This window comes from Betta splendens, chromosome 19, assembly GCF_900634795.4.
Source record: "Betta splendens chromosome 19, fBetSpl5.4, whole genome shotgun sequence".
Taxonomy (NCBI): Eukaryota; Metazoa; Chordata; class Actinopteri; order Anabantiformes; family Osphronemidae; genus Betta; species Betta splendens.
Window position 1 is genome coordinate 7,348,216 of NC_040898.2, and position 15,890 is coordinate 7,364,105.

General features: G+C 50.3%; 1 protein-coding gene across 1 annotated transcript; it reads right to left on the bottom strand.

Annotated features, from left to right (window-relative positions):
* Positions 1–79: 79 nt before the first annotated feature.
* fasn (fatty acid synthase) lies at positions 80–15,587 on the bottom strand. The gene is made up of 42 exons (XM_029134436.3): positions 15,283–15,587; positions 13,172–13,307; positions 12,238–12,390; positions 11,957–12,130; positions 11,646–11,846; positions 11,425–11,547; positions 11,062–11,177; positions 10,842–10,976; positions 10,299–10,761; positions 10,032–10,219; positions 9,763–9,952; positions 9,290–9,384; positions 9,064–9,198; positions 8,719–8,922; positions 8,513–8,628; positions 8,247–8,419; positions 7,977–8,168; positions 7,794–7,874; positions 7,534–7,719; positions 7,268–7,447; positions 6,985–7,188; positions 6,575–6,891; positions 6,093–6,488; positions 5,806–5,970; positions 5,549–5,664; positions 5,292–5,446; positions 5,005–5,208; positions 4,755–4,905; positions 4,446–4,624; positions 4,223–4,342; positions 4,010–4,132; positions 3,655–3,878; positions 3,387–3,573; positions 3,158–3,309; positions 2,990–3,081; positions 2,512–2,906; positions 2,238–2,429; positions 1,929–2,141; positions 1,638–1,849; positions 1,460–1,558; positions 1,125–1,376; positions 80–996 (listed from the first exon to the last, which is right to left on the bottom strand). Exons 2-42 carry the CDS (start codon positions 13,296–13,298, stop codon positions 859–861), a joined length of 7,518 nt encoding a protein of 2,505 aa, XP_028990269.1. The 5' UTR covers positions 13,299–13,307; positions 15,283–15,587; the 3' UTR covers positions 80–858.
* Between the last annotated feature and the right edge of the window lie 303 nt (positions 15,588–15,890).

Here is a 15,890-nt window from a genome sequence, read left to right on the forward strand (position 1 = left end):
CTTTGCAACCAACCAATGGTGGATGTGAAGTGAGATACGTGTTTATATAGAAAGAGGAAAGCAGAAAAACACCAACCAGTCATAGTGAGTGGTCTTTATTAGTCATTACAACACATAGTGGTAGCCTTACAACAGTAGTGCTGTCACTTCCTTCTCCCTTTCACTGCAGTCAGTCACCACGTTTGCCTGACGTCACCTGACTCATCATAGACCCGACTAGAGAGGCATCAGAGATCAGGTGGACTGCTGCTCATGAAACCAGGCGAGTCCATGGGAGTCAGCGACAGCTCTGAGGAAGCAGCCTTGGAGCAGGAATCCTACCAATCCATATGGAATTTTTGGCAAAGCAGACAAGAAAAACAAACTGCTTTGTCTGAAGATGCAGAAACAAGTAAGCAGAGGTCATTTCTGACAAAAAGATACAATGCCTCCAAATACAATAAGCCATAGGTCATTTTACTGTGGCAGCACATCTGCACATGTGCACAGACTCAAGTAACATTTGGATGTGGTATTGACATCACTGGATGTCACTGTCATACACCCACAGTAAATGTTTCTTTAATGGCAGGCGCATATTCATTCTCTCAGTAACTCAGTCATGCTGGAAAATAACCCATGGAAAAACAAGTGAAACTACTCATACTGTGCAAAAATATACTAAAACCTCTGATGAGGTCAGGGAGAGTCTTTCTTTCATTAACATTTAAAAAAGGGTGCAAACAGCAGGAATAAGGTGCGTTTCCTACATTAGGGACCGTTTGTACTCACTGTGTGAACTACACTACAACCTAAACTAATGCGAAGCAGAGACCTGTGTTTGGAATGTGAACGTGGTCCGTGTAGCTGGGACGGGCTCTAGCCGTCTCTTGCTGCCATGCGCTGTTCTGCCAGCGAACTGACAATGATGTTACCGATGGACTCCACTCCCTGTCCCTGCAGGAAGGTGCGGTGGTCCCCCTCAATGACGTGCACCCAAACCTTGCCATCGCACACCTGCAGAAAGACATGCCATCATTATTCAGGACTCAAATGACGAATGATGGAACGTAAAAAGAGATAAAATGCTAGAAATAAATGAATATCTGCTATTGATTTGACTCCTTAAATGAAAACTGTCTCACCTCACTGAGCTTGTAGTCAGCTCCTAGGGCTTGTTCATAGTCGCTGCTGGTCTTTGCACGCAGTAGTACCACGTTGCCGTGGTATTTTGTGGCGGGCACGTAGCCGTCAGCCGCCTTTAGCTTGTAGTAGAAGGTGGATGCTGCGAAGTGCAGCAAGTCCGGGCTGATATTCTTGTGGCTGGAGGTGATCAGGTCCACGGCCACCTTCACACGGGCCTCCAGGTCCGACAGTGGGAGAAGAGTCTCCAGGAGCTGGAGAGTAGAAGAGGGGAATTTATTCAGCCGTTAAAGCAAAGCGAGGCTGATCGAGACATTTATGTTCAGATAATACGAACTTTGTTGTACTCGATTCCTGTGAACTGCTGGATAAAGGCACACAAGGCTTCAGTTTCAGCCTGGGACTCGTTCCCTGGTGTAAGCTTGGCTCTGTAGCTCTGAAGATATTCAGATATTTGATTGAGTTAGATACAGAGCAGCAGATGTTAGATTTGACTCTGAGTTCACCTCTCCTACCTGTGTGTACGCTGCTACGTAGGAGTGTGACCCGTCAAACAGAAACAGGTCCTCCACAGGACAATTGTGCGTCTGCAGCTGAGAGCACATTTCAAATGCCACACAGGCGCCAAACGAGTAGCCAGCGATTCGGTACGGGCCGTCTGGCTGAACCTGGCGGATGCAGTTCACATAGTAGGCAGCCAGCGACTGGATGCTGTCCAGAGGTGCATCTTAGGAGAAGAGATGAAGATGAGAGGAGTCGAGACCCTGCTGGAATAGAATTGCAGCTCTTGTGAGGTCCTTGAATACCTTTAGTGCACTGCAGGCCGTAGCAGGGCACGCTGAGCTTGGAGGCCAGCGTCTTGAAGGCACTGACGGAGCCCTCTATGGGATGGACCAGGAACAGTGGCCTCTCCTGGCTTTGAACCTTGTTGATTGGCGTCACCGTAGGATCATCAGGGTTGACTAATAGCTGAGTCAGGTCAGACTCCAACACGGAGCCAACACCCCTAGCTGCAGCTGCTTGCAACGTAAAAATATATAAAAATCCTAGTAAAATGTATAAAAATTTACATTCAAATTCTTAGCATTTCAAAAAGGATGTCTTCATAAATTTACCCTTTGATTGTCCTGGTTTGTTGTGGGCTATTTCACGTAACTTGTTGATGGTGAGCTGGCGAATCTCCCTGATGGCCATGACGATGTCATAGTCGCGCTCCAGAGTCTGGCGAACCTCCACGCCCATCAAGGAGTCCAGGCCCAGGTCAGCCAGCGAGGCGTCCGCGTTCAAACTGTTCACGTCTCGCACGCCTAAGAGGGACAGACACAGTGCTACGAGTGCGGCCCGAGCAAATGAGGCGCTTGGCTACTTCACGCGTAGCTCGGCTCTTACCCAGGATGTTAGCCACCGCCTCCACCAAGTCCCTCTGGCTCCCCGCCTCGCTCTTCACCGCCGTCCGCTCTGCCAGGACAAAGCTGGACATCACCGGCCTCCGCTGGCACAGGAACAAGTCCAGCACCTCCACGCAGGACGCCATGCGCTGAGGCAGCGTGCCCCCGATCACCGTGTCGTTCCCGCCCATGGTCTCCAGGACCACGCCCACGTCCCCGATGGCCCCCCACTGCACGGCCAGGCCCGGCAGGCCGTCGTGGCGCCGCTTCTCACACACGCGCTCCATGGCGGAGTTGGCGTAGCCGTAGTTGCTCTGGCCGGCGTTGCCACGGCCGCAGCTCACAGAGGAGAAGGCCACGAAGTAGCTGAGGTCCGGACACGAGTCTCTCGTAACTCTGGAGAGGAAGTGAAAGCAAGTGGATCAACAATGAGCTTAAGGCGATGGGTAAAGCAGCAGATGAATAATTGTGTGTCCTACTTGTCCAGATTCAGGGTGCCCTCATATTTAGGCTTATTAACGTCCAGGAAATGCTGAGAGGTCAGATTCTCCAACATGCCGTCTTTCAACACCTGGTAATGATGACATCAATCATTTAGGCCTTGTTTTGATCGTTGTTAAAGGCGATTGGATGCTTGCGGGTCATACCATGGCCAGGTGGAAGACGCCACCCACTGGGCCCAGGGTCCCGGCCTCTGCAATGAGCCTCTCTGTTCCCTCCAGCCTGCTCACGTCATTGGTCGACACCAGCACATTCACGCCTTGACTCCGCCACTCGTGCACTCGTTTGGCCTGGTAGCCTAGCAACAGATGGAGACCCCTCCTTTACCCTGCTCTGAGCAGTGACTGCATTGAGTTAACAAACAATCTGAGTTACCATTTCTGATGCCTGATCTGGAAGTGAGCACCAGTTTGCGGGCTCCTCTCTCAATCAGCCACTGAGCGAGCTCCAGACCGAAGCCTCCTAGTCCACCAGTGATGATGTACGAGTGGGAGGCAGGACAGAAAGTACGACAGATGGCTGGAAGAGGCGAAGGGGATGCACTCCTCTTCTCTTCACAGACCTAAGCAGGTGGACGACATGGTTACATTTACTCACTTTGTCTTTTAATCACCAAACAAGAACACACTTAAAAAAAACTGACCTGCAGGATGACCTTCCCAATGTGCTTTCCCTGAGCCATGTATCTGAACGCTTCTTCCACTTGGTCTCTGCCAAACACTGTGGTCTTTAGAGGTTGAACTACACCCTCCACAATGCCTTGCTTCAGCAGCTGGGACACGTCCTCCCACTCCTTGTTGCCTTCTTCAAAGAGAGCATCTAGCAGGATGCCATGGAAAGCCACGTTCTTTAAGAAGAGAGCCATGCCTGGTGTATCAGAGCAGCAGATGATAATATTATTATGGATTATATGTGTCATCACATTGTGCACTCTCTTAATTTATCTTGTTTTGTATGTGTGAAGTTTGCAGTCTGAAGGCCTGAGACTCCCTACTGACCCAGGGGAGAGTTGTTGGACAGGTCGAACTTGCCAATCTCCAAAAATCGCCCATGCCTGGCTAGGCAGCGGATGCTAGCCTGTAGTTTATCCTCAGCGAGGGAGTTCAGCACCACGTCCACGCCTGAAACACACAAGCATGGGTCAAAGCTACACGGAGAACAGGGTGTATTTATGGGTTTTCAAAATAAAAGCACAGAGTGAGAGAACAGACCTTTGCCTTGTGTGTGGAGCAAGATGTGCTGCTCAAAAGAGGTGTCTCTGGAGTTAGCGAAGGACTCTGCTGAGAGCTGAGGGAACCGCTCCTGTAGGTAGGCTCGCTTCTCTGCAGAACCTGCGCATTTTCCAAATGTTCATTAGCTAATTGTGTCATGATAATGTTGCGTAAAAACATGCTGAAGCACTGTATTGGGCTGTTTTGCGAATCAAATACTGACCGACTGTAGTGAAGACTTTGCATTTCCTGCTGAGCGCTATGGCGATGGCAGCCTGGCCCACGCCCCCCGACCCAGAGTGAATGAGGAGCGTCTCTCCAGGGCGCAGCCTGCCACGCACCACCAGGGAGTAGTAGGCCGTGGCATAGACCACGGGCACGGAGGCCGCCTGCTCCAGGGTCCTGCACAGACAGATCAGATCAGACCCACATATAGCCCCCAAACAGCAAATATGCAAATGCAAATACGTTTGAAATAATCATCACAAACAACTTCAAGTGTTACTTCGAGAGGATTTAGCCTAAAACTGACCAGCTGGAGGGAACATCCCAGAGAAATCGCTTGTCTGCATCCACGCTTGTTGCCAGGCCTTTAGCAGGTAGGAGCCCCATGACGCGCCGACCCGTCTGATCGTGACCAGAAAACTCCATACCCAGCATGCATTGCTGCAGAGCTAGATTACCTATTATGTGCATGACGGACAGGAAAGATTAAGACGAATGAATGAAAAATCTAATCAAATCTTTTGCCTCATCAGCTGTAACAACAGTCCTCCACACACCTGGAATAGCATCTGGTGGCAGTTTGCCGGTGGCCAGCATTATATCCCTGAAGTTGAGAGAGCTGTAGTGCACGCGACACAGCTGCACGTTGGGGTCGCTGGCCACGTAGTGACGCAGCGGAGAGGCAATCCACCGCAGGGACGACAGATCGCCCCGAGTCAGCACGTTGACGTAAGCGTGCTCTGTCAGTTCTTCATTTTGATCTGACAATAACAAAACATATTATCATAGTATTCTACACAGTCTAAAAGGAAACGGAACAAGTCGTTCATTGCGAGTTTGGCACCGTGACTGATGAGCTGGTGTCTGAAGCAGCCCCAGTGTCCGTCTCTGAACACGTTCATAACCAGATCCCCCTCCAGCACCGACTGCATGGACTTCTGTCCAGGCTGAAGGGTTGGTGCTGCTGATGACTCGTTTAGGTTAGACACAAACGCACAGCTGGCGACAGAAGGAGTTAAAGAGTAAATAGGAGGAACATTCTTACTCTGAGGAACAGCCTTTTCTATTGATTGTGAGAGCGTGGTGCACGTATGTCTCTACCGTATTCGGTTGCCACCCGGCTCCTGCCGCAGACAGTTTACCATTCCCACAATGCCACAGTTGGGCTTTGAAGCAGTCAGCCACACTGGAGAATCTGAGGACTCAGCCATTATCACCTGCCGCACAGATAATGTGTAATAATGTAAGAATTATTATAAATACTATGTCACAGAGAACCGTTCTGTTCCTTTTTTGAGTCATTCAAAGCGTGTGATTTAAGATGCTGCTAGACACAAACAGAAGGATGTGGAACCCACTTTAAGTTTCTCAACCCACTGGTAGTCGGTGCTGTCCACAGGCAGGAAAACGGGTTGTTTACCCGGAGGCAGAGAGCGACAAAGGAAGAGTGCTGAGCCGTAAAAGGACTTCTTCACAGCCACAAGGCGGAGAGACGCCTCAGAGAACACCTTCTCCCACTCAGCCTAGTGCGGAAAGGGATAAAACATCATCCCTAACTTCCATGATGATTGATTCCTTCCTCCTCGCAACATGCTGAAGATTTGGGGGGTGGGGGTGGTAGTGCTTTAATGGGGATTCCACTAACCTGTGTGAGGAGACCTCTGCTGCTCTGAGTGGTGCTGGAGAGGAAGGAAACAGTCTCTCCTAGCGTGTCTCCCTTTAGCAAGGTGTGGAGGAGCACAAACCCGCCTTGTTTGGTTCCAGAGGACAGGTTCGCCACCAGCACGGCAGGGTCCATATTGACAGGGCCCCAGGCATGGTTACACACCACCAGGTCTGCCCCGCCGACCACTCCCCCGGGAGCTGGGCCCATTAGGGGGTCCCACTGAGCAGATGCAACTGCCAGCTCCTCTAGAGTGGCCTGATGAGGGTTTAGAAGATCCAGGTCTGTTGCCGTGGCGACGTAGTCTATGTGCATCATGGGCTGGATGTTGAGGAGGGGTACCACACGCGTGAAGAGCTGGCCATCATTGGAAAGAGCCTGGATTGAAGAAATAAAGATGGTAAATGAGGCCTGATCTCACCAAGCAGGTGCTTCTTTTCTGTTCCTCTCTATTTGAGTCTCACTTCAAGCACTTTGATTCTGCCCGGTGTGCTGTTTTCCATGGCAGTGTCCAGGCAGTGTCTTAGGGTTGAGTGGTCCAGCAGGCCGTGCAGCAGCGCGTCCTGCAGTAGACACGCTCTCTCCCTCTCCACCGTCTGCTTCAGCTCAGACTGAAGGTTCCCGTTTAGCTCCAGGCTGCAAAGCAGGGCCAGCAAGCGCACCAGATCCGGTTCTGAAGGCTCTTGGCTGGGGAGAGGGCCCTCGGACTGCTCTTGTAGGCCGGGGATGGAGAGCTTGACGCCATGAACGGCCAACTTTTGCTGCAGTTTGCATATTAAACCTGCAACGAGCGAATTAAACAAAGAGTGAGAAACAAATACAGAAAATGAAACTCTGCAGTGATTTACTACAACAATAACTGGTTGATCTCTACCTTTGCAGAGCCTCAGCTCCTGTGCTAGCTTCCCATCAGCTGTCAGGCACTCTGTCTCCACATAGGGAACAAACACGAACTCCTCAAGCGTGGGAGGACTTTGCTGCTGCTGTCGACGTGGCGCTACAGTAGCGTGAAGGCCGCAGATCTGGGCTCCTCCCGCAACTATGTGGTCGAGGCAGCGGCTCACGCGCACGTCCACGGCTAATAATAAGAGACCAAAGTTATATAGACACAGCCAGCAATCACAGCCTGCTTCAAATGACACAAAACGGACACACACCTTGTTCCTCATCCCTGTACTTGAACACCTTCTCAAGATGGGCGACCGGATCGATGCGCACAGAGCGGATCCTCGTCGGCAAACGGAGGCTGCGGCCCGACAGCCCAACAACAAGCATCTGCAGCATGGTGTCCAGGAAAGTGACCCAGTTTCCTGTCCAGTGCAGCTTCCCACTGTCTCCTGCAGGGGGCATCACAGTGGCCAGTCAGCAAATGAAGGGACAAGAGGAAAAAGGGGGTTTCATTTTCAGCACCTATCGCTCACACCTTCATTGTTGGACTCCAAGATGCCTCTGAAGGCGCCGCCATAGTCGTAGCCACGCAGCCGCAGCTCTTTGTAGATGTCGTGTGACGTCAGCTTCTCTTTGGCGTCACCATCTTTGTACGGAGCTTGATGGCTTATCTGGCTACGGAAAGCATCAAGGGCTGCATCTTCCAGAATGCTCACCCTCCCTGAAAATCACGGGCACATTAGCATGTCATGGGTTTGATTATTTCTGTTTTGCGCTTGCATAAAAACCACCTACCACTGACGGCCAGGTTTCCATTTTCAGACACCTCAAATTTGCTGGTAGAGGGCATGAAGTGCACCTCCAAGCGGACGGAGCCTGAGAGGAGCAGAGACAATTAGAAAATCAGCCCTCATCAGTCCAACAAGACCTCCAAATCCTCCAGCATTGCTGTTCAGAGCCCGACTGGTCGACTCTCACCAGACTTTGGGAGGATGGTGGCATTATGGATGGTGATGTCCTCGAAAGCTACGGGGGTGACGTCCATGACGGCTCCCAAACTCTTCATCAGCGTACGCCAGGCCAGCACCAGGTAACCAGTGGCTGGGTACAGGATGCGCCCATCAATGCAGTGTCCCGCAAGGTAATAGTCCTTAGACTCTGGGTTCATGTCTGTTAATGGGGAGAGAACCTTTAGACGCTAATCACACCAAGTGGTCTCATAAATTATAAAACACAGATTCCCATTACCAATATTATAGATGGCTGCAGAATTGGATCCTCCTGAACTAGAAAAATCCTCAACCTTGGGGACGTCCCAGGTCTGAGCATGGTCCCACTGCACTAGGGAGGAGATCAGAGGGGTCCCAACGGGCACAGGGTACTTCACGGCTGGGTACAGGCTGTTAGCATCCACATTGATGCTAAAGAGATGCATAGACAAAAAGGATGACATTAGTAAACAACGGCTGCTTTAACAGCGGGACCCCAATGGCGAGACTGAGACCATCACTCACCCGTTCATGTAGATTTTACCGATGTTGGACAGGAAATACTCTGTGTTGTTGTTATGGCCTCGCTTCATCAAGGGCACAATCGAACACGTTTGCTTCAGGCTACGCTTCAGAATGGCCTGTTTGAGAAAACAACATGCACGGGACGAGGTCCACATGTTAAAAAGCACAACAGTTGATCTACAGCGTCTTTATGGGGTTGAGAGTACCTGCAGAAGAGCGTGAGGCGCGATCTCCACCACCACGGCATTTTCGGGGACCAGACTGAGCGCCTCCTGGAAAAGCACGGGGCTCACCAGGTTGTTGACGTGATAGTCGGCCGAGCTGTACAGCGCCAGAGGAGAGTCCCACTGAGACTGGGGGATGCTGGTGCTCACCCAGCGGGACGAGCGCTGCCGAGGCTCCTTGATCACCTGAAAACAGAGCATTTGATCCCATATTTTATATACGTGTATAGACTAGAGTATCCAGCACTTTAAATGTTAAAAGTACAATATGTGTCAAATAGCATGAAGAGAGAAATGTGCTATAATAGCACGTGTAACAGATAATACCTTCTTCAGAGCATCCAGCAAGACTGGAGCGATGGAGGCCATGTAGTAGGAATGAAAAGCCACCCCAGCGCTGCGCACCTCCTTGGCAAACACTCCCTGCTCCTTCAGCTCAGCCACAAACTTACTGATAGCTTCCTGATGAGAAGAGTACACAACCCCCATTTGAGCTAATGAAACGACATGAAGCAGGTTTAGCGTTGTAATAAGGAGTGGTTGAATGTTTGACCTGAGGACCAGAGATGGTGACAGTATCCTCTGCATTGTGACAAGCTGGGACTATTCCCTGGGGACACTGATCCATGCACTCCTTCCACGTCAACCCTGAAACAGCAGTAAAGCAAATGCTTTTCTCTTTGATTTCTGTGTCTTCTCTGTCACCAAGAGACACGGACGCTGTGTTTGAGCAACTGAGGAGACTGAGAAGACCCTGCAATAATCAAAGTTTCTAGACATCATGCTGCAACGTTGTTGCACAACCTTTAACCTCGTTGCCTGAGGAACACTTAAAAAAGCAAGTAAATGATGTAAGGAAGTAAGTTTCAGATTACACTGTTACAGACTGAACAAGACAAAGACTGCAATGTCTGTGAGTGTGAACTAAATATCACTTCCTTGAGAGAAAAGGGTAAATAAAAGTATTATTTAGCCTGATCAGTCAGTGGATGTGGAGGGGTATGCAACGGCCCTTTGCTCTCTTACCAACTGCAGCCATGCCTCCTGGTGGAAGCTTGGCCTCCTTGATGCAGCGCCCTCTCCAGTAGGCTGCAAGGATGGCCTCATTGTGACCGAGGGAGCCGTCGGCGTAGCCACAGGCCAGCTCTCCCACCGAATGCCCCACAATGCCGTCGGGCTGCAGGCCCATCTTACTGAGCAGGTCGATCTGGGCAATCTGTAAGGACATAGGGCCGGTCACCGCTGTTCCTTTCAGATCTGAACCTTCCATGTCCAGCTTGACGCCTCCACTCTACCTGTATGGCGGCGAGGCCGACGAAGGCGTGAACAGTGTCTTCAAAGGTTGCGTCCCCGGCCTCCATGAGCAGCCGAGACACCACGAGCCCCGTTTCCTTCAGGGCTGCGTCCGACCGCAGGATGGACGCTCTGAAGTCTGGCAGCTGCATGAGGCTGCGACCCATGCCAGCCCACTGTGTGCCCATACCTGTAAAAACCCAACAATTAATCTCACCAGCAAGCCCATGAAATCTAAACCATAAAATTACCTCTTGCTTCTCACATACCTGAGCAGACATACCACAGCGGCCTAGCAGACGCCTGCACCTGCTGCACCTCCGTGGTGTCGCCCTGCGAGCCGACCAGCGCGTAGCCTCGGTAGGGCATGTTGCCGACGGGGGCCCCCGCCACCTCGTTCAGCAGAGACAGAAAGCCGTCGTCGCCGGCGTGCTCCTTTCCCCTCTGGAGGAGAGCACCCACAGCGGCCTCCGTGCGACCGCAGGCCTGGAGCAGCCTGGGGGCCGTCCTCGGAGGTGAGATCATGTCTGCGGCCTTCTTAGCTGGACGTAGAATGACGTGGACGTTTGAGCCCCCGAAGCCGAAAGAGTTGACGCCTACGATGCCGCCTTTGACGGGAACGGGCTTGTCGACGACTTGGACCCGGCCGTCGGTGAGCGCTGGGATGTCAGGGTTAGGACTGCTGAAGTGGAGGTTGGGAGCCCAGACACCTCGCTCCAAAGAAAGCAAGACCTAGATGAAAACAAAGACACAGTGAGACTTCTTTTTGAACTTTGACACGGGTAATTGACGAACCGGAGCGTCGTGCTCACCTTCGCCATGGCAGCCAGACCAGAGGCCGGCTCTGGGTGGCCCATGTTGGACTTGGTGGAGCCAATGAGCAGAGGCTCCTTCCTTGACGTGCAGAACACGCTGACGATTCCGTTCACTTCCTGCGGGTCTCCAACCTGCACGAAGAGCAGAAGTTCTGCTGAGCGTGGGTGAGGGGTGCTGAGCCCACAGCGGGTTCTGCTTTGTGTTCAATGTACCGACCTTGGTTCCGGTGCCGTGGGCTTCGATGTACTCCACTTGGTCAGGAGTTATGTTGGCTTCTTCATAGAGAGAACGCACCAAGCGCTGCTGCATCTCCCCTGAAGGAAATGTTACACCTGTCGGAACCAAAAGAGCCCTTTTACTTCCATGAAGTGGTATTTAACTTCAAATATGACATTTTAGTAACAGTAGCACTAATTGTACACCTCTTATCACATCTCACAAGTGTCCCCTACATTATGACACTATTTGCAGTCGAACTGTGGAGATATATTCATTTAAACATAGGTATGCTATCTTTCAGAAAACCCTCAGTAAACAGCCCCAGGGCCCAAGGGGCTAGTCTTGTGCTAGTCTCTTGACCTTGCTCTTTGTATCCATCTGTGTTGTTGCCAGCGTTGACCACTGTGGCGTACACCCTTCTGGCCATGGTTCTCTTGGTCAGCAGCACGGCCACTGCGGCCTCGGAACGGCAGTATCCATTTCCTGGACACCACAAACATCATCCAATATGAGATAATCTTTAAAAGCTCCAACTTTGGGTCGCTGGGATAATAACACACAATATGCAGACTATGGTTTACCCGATGAGTCGAAGGACTTGCAGGTCCCCTCTGGACTGAGCATGCCCAGCTTCATGAACTGCACCGAGGTGTTTGGCTTGAGCAGCAGGTTGACTCCCCCGACGAGGGCGGCCTCGCAGTGGCCCTGGCGAATGGCATGGAAGGCGTTTTCTAGAGCCAGCAAGCTGGACGAGCAGGCCGTGTCGATAGCTGTGCTGGGGCCTGCAGGGGCACACCGCGGATTCAGACTAGCAACACATCTACAGGAAGGACTAGCTACTGAGTTACTAGGTCAAAGCTGTTTCCAGCTCTGATTGAACTGGAATGCCTACCACTGAAGTCAAAGAAATAGGAGAGTCTGTTGGCCAGCATGGCGCGCTGGCAGCCAGTCATGCTGTAGCCCAGTAGCTCCTCTGGGTCTCTGCTGAAAGCCTCACCGGCCTCTGAGCCGCTCACCCCGATGTAGACGCCCGTCTTAGTGCCGCGCAGCGTGGCTGGGTTCAGCCCTGCATCACAACAACAGCGAGCTCATCAGGCCTCTAGCTGTATCCACAGTTACTCACATCACCCCCTTCCTCATTTCTATCCACCCTCAGCTTGTTGTTTTCCTCACCTCCATCTAGAATGGCTTCATAGGCCACTTCCAGCATGAGACGTAGCTGGGGGTCCATAGTGTGGGCCTGTTTTGGGTGGACGCCGAAGAATGCTGCATCAAAGTGGCTGATGTCCTTCAGTTTACCGTTTCTCTTTGGAAGACCATGCAGACCTAGAACACAGCACCAATGGAGAACACGGAAACAGAAGCGAGGAATTGAGCCTTTGTGCTTGGCATACAGTAGTTCAAGTGCAGTGGGAATGAACAACTACTTGTTACTCCCAGCATGGCACACTTACAACCCTCCTACTTCTGCTCCGATTCAAATCCCCTCTACGCTCTCAATGCCTGGTGTGTGGTCACCTGGCCCAGTTCAATCCCCTTCAGTGCACATAAGTAAGTGCCCGGGGTGGTTACCATGTGAACAAAGGGTCTTTTAATTACAGACAGTAAAAAAAACTTTCAGCCAAGACACAGTTGAGAAAGAGGAAGACTAAGACTCACTCTCTCTTGACTTGTAGGCTGCACTGGAAGTTAGAGAATTAAAAAAAATGCCTGACTTAAAATCAGGATAATTGACGTATTGAAAGGTGATGTTACAGTGGTCATAAAATAAATCACAGATCATAAATGTTTACAACTTGATAAGACATTATCATATCATTAAGTGATAAGAGGCTATCAACACTCAAAATTATAATACCTTGACGGTTTTTAAACCAGACTAATGTGAAGAACTAGAAAAAATGCCAGCAAAGGCAGGTACTTTACATTCTCCCATGTAGAACTTTAATAACTTCCCAGGATAAAAATCAAAATAAAAGGAACATCTGAAATAATCTGAATCTGAAGATACTGACCATGACCCAGACATCTCTAGATCAAGTGTGAGATTCATGGCTGCGGTCTTCACAGAAGACCCTTTCTAACCCAGCGTAATGTGTCGTCTCACCTGGCGTCCACCGCCGGTTGTCCTCCGTCACCATGTCCACACCGTTGATGAGGTTTTCCCAGAATTCCTCCAGGTTGTCGGATTCAGGCAAACGGCCCGACATCCCTGCCACGACGATATCCTCCATGCTGAGTTGCTGCAAATCAGCGAGTAAAGGGGTCAACAATAAGCCAATAATGTATGATTTTTTTTTAAAGAACTATAATTTTAATATGCAATGACTTCTATTCAGTATCAACAAACACTGTTGATACTGTTACTGCCGGGGATGACTGACGGGTTTGGAAATTAGGAGTCCCTTCCCGAGCACGCATGAAGGAGCATTAACAGCAGACAATGTCGCCTGCCGGTTGTGTCTGCGTGAGTGTGTCCACGCCTAGCATGTACACGTGCGCCCCGGTCTTTGTTCCTGGGCTCTATAGCAGGCCTTTAACGGCAGCAGGGCTCACACAGAGCCGTCCTAAAGGAAATCGTGCCAGCATCTCACCGTGGAGCTCCAATCGGGACATCGTCCCCTCACTCCAGGCCTCATAACATATTTATTTGTTAGGAGACATGAGACAATGGTAACAGCCCCCTCACATACTGCCAGTACATATTAACATTACAAACAAACGCCTAAATCTGATATTTGTATAAATATGTTGTGTACTAAGGTTTACAGATGGTGAAAAAATGGGATAGGCAGTTTGCTACAGTTTCGGCATTTGTCATACCTCATTCCAATGCTCTGATGTTATACCATCAGGTATATGAGCGAGGCCTACTGTAGCGGCAAGTTGACAAACAGGTCCACTTCGCATGATCACACTAATATATGGAGTAGCGAGGGAAGTGTAAATGTTTGATTTAAATAGGAGGTACAGAGTAAACCCAGAGAAACGCAGGGCACGCTGAGCCTCTCCATAGCTGGCCAGGGATTAGACCGACTGCAGCAGGTTACAGCTACCTGATCCAAATCCACAGGAGGACAGGAGAATAACAAGTCATCCCAACGCACAACAATGTCAGGCTTAGAATAATGAAGAATACAAGAGCAGCACCGGTCAATGCTCAGTGTGTCCACATACTGTACCACCCTCTATAATATGGGTGAGAAGGGAACAACGGCATGTAACTCTACACTGCTCTCCTTCTACCAGTAGTTACCCAACAGATCCTCCAGACGAGCAGAGCCGTTCCACTGGTTCTCAGCACTGTTGAAATATCTGCTGTAAATATTGTAGCATCCTGTGAAAAGCAGGCATGTCAGGGGGGCCTCTGGAGACCCAGAGGTGGTTTTCAGAGTAGTGATTCTAATATTGCACTGTCATGGTGATGGATTTTTGATTTGAACCTGGTATTCGTGCAGTTTTTTGACTCAGAGCCGCTTGATTACAGGTATTTGGATGCTTAACTGTATTTGTCCTCGTTAACCTAAGAAATCTGTGTTCTATTCTGACCTCAATGATGATGATTGATGATTCCTGCCAGGTTCTTTACACTTTTTACTGTGTATGCAACTTTGTATAGTTAGGGCCTAGGAAGGCTGGTGGTTTCAACAGCAGACTTCTACTCATTTTTATAAAACACCTGGATGGAAATCACCAGTGTTGAACCTGACAGCAGCGCATCTCCGTGATTATTATTGTTGGTATAATAAGCCACTGCCGGTGCTCCCCTGCGTGTTCCAGCACGCAGCCTACTACAGCCGCAGTTGGATAAGCCAGTTTGCCACTGCACGGATTATGGTTAACAGTCACGTTCGGCTGATGCACGAGCTTAATCTGAGCGAGATGCGGGCAGATGTCCAGCACTGCTACGGCGAGAGGCGACTGACATGCGCAGCGGTGGATCCACTGGCATCAGCGGCAGTTAGAGCCTAAAGTCCAATAAATAAAGTGGTCATCAATGAGCACTTTACACTTTTAGCGATGTATGTGTATGTATATATCACCATCATAAAGCATAGGATGAAGCGAGGATAAAACCGTTCCATTTACAAATTAACTTCAGTCGCTTTTTTAATCTTTTTAAAAAAATAAAAGCACCAAAGATCGAGTTGGATGTTTTAATTTACTTCCACGCTGCCTCCTTCTTTAACAACCGTTCGCCTTAAAATAAAGACCTACTGTATGTGCGTCGTCCAAGCCGGTTCGAGGTCCCTTGAAAATTCAAACTTTCAGCAGCTGCTTGCTTCGTGGCTCTCGGCGCTCGTGCGGCGTGTACAGTAGTGCGCTGTGAACGTCCCTTTGCTGCCGCCGTAATCCTCAGCGTGACTGCACAGAGGAACTGCTGGCTCTGTCGCTTCCTCGTCCGTGAGACCAACGTCAGCCTCGCTCCCGCAGCGCGTCGTTTTTTCTCCGATGAATGTAAATGTACCACATTGTGAGAGGCCACGCCACATGGGCTGACAGCTTGGCTTGGCGGCGCAGTCCAATGAGAAAAGAGGCAGGGCTCCGCGATCCAGCCAGTGATGGAGCAATTCGTTGAACGCGCCCGTCCAGGCGCCCAAAAAAATAAAAAGGATGGTTGAACGAGGTTACTGGAGTTCAGCCCTCGTCCAGGTTCAGCACCCCGTGGTCGGATGGGTGTCAGGCATTTAAATGCGCGACAATTAACGCATCTAACGTGTACACTCAATTAAAAGAGATTTGATTAAACTGACATGGCTGAAGTTATTTCTGATTGGGCAGAATAATGGTGGTGGATAGTTTGGTCACAGATTGGTTTATACAGT

Excerpts from the sequence above, each read along its gene's own strand:
- fasn (XM_029134436.3), bottom strand. The coding sequence starts at position 13,298 with ATGGAGGATATCGTCGTGGCAGGGATGTCGGGCCGTTTGCCTGAATCC. Across the intron at positions 12,391-13,171 it reads CAACCGGCGGTGGACGCCAG|GTCTGCATGGTCTTCCAAAG; the intron begins GTGAGACGACAC and ends GCTGTGTTCTAG. Across the intron at positions 11,178-11,424 it reads AGATGGATACAAAGAGCAAG|GTGTAACATTTCCTTCAGGG; the intron begins GTCAAGAGACTA and ends TGGTTCCGACAG.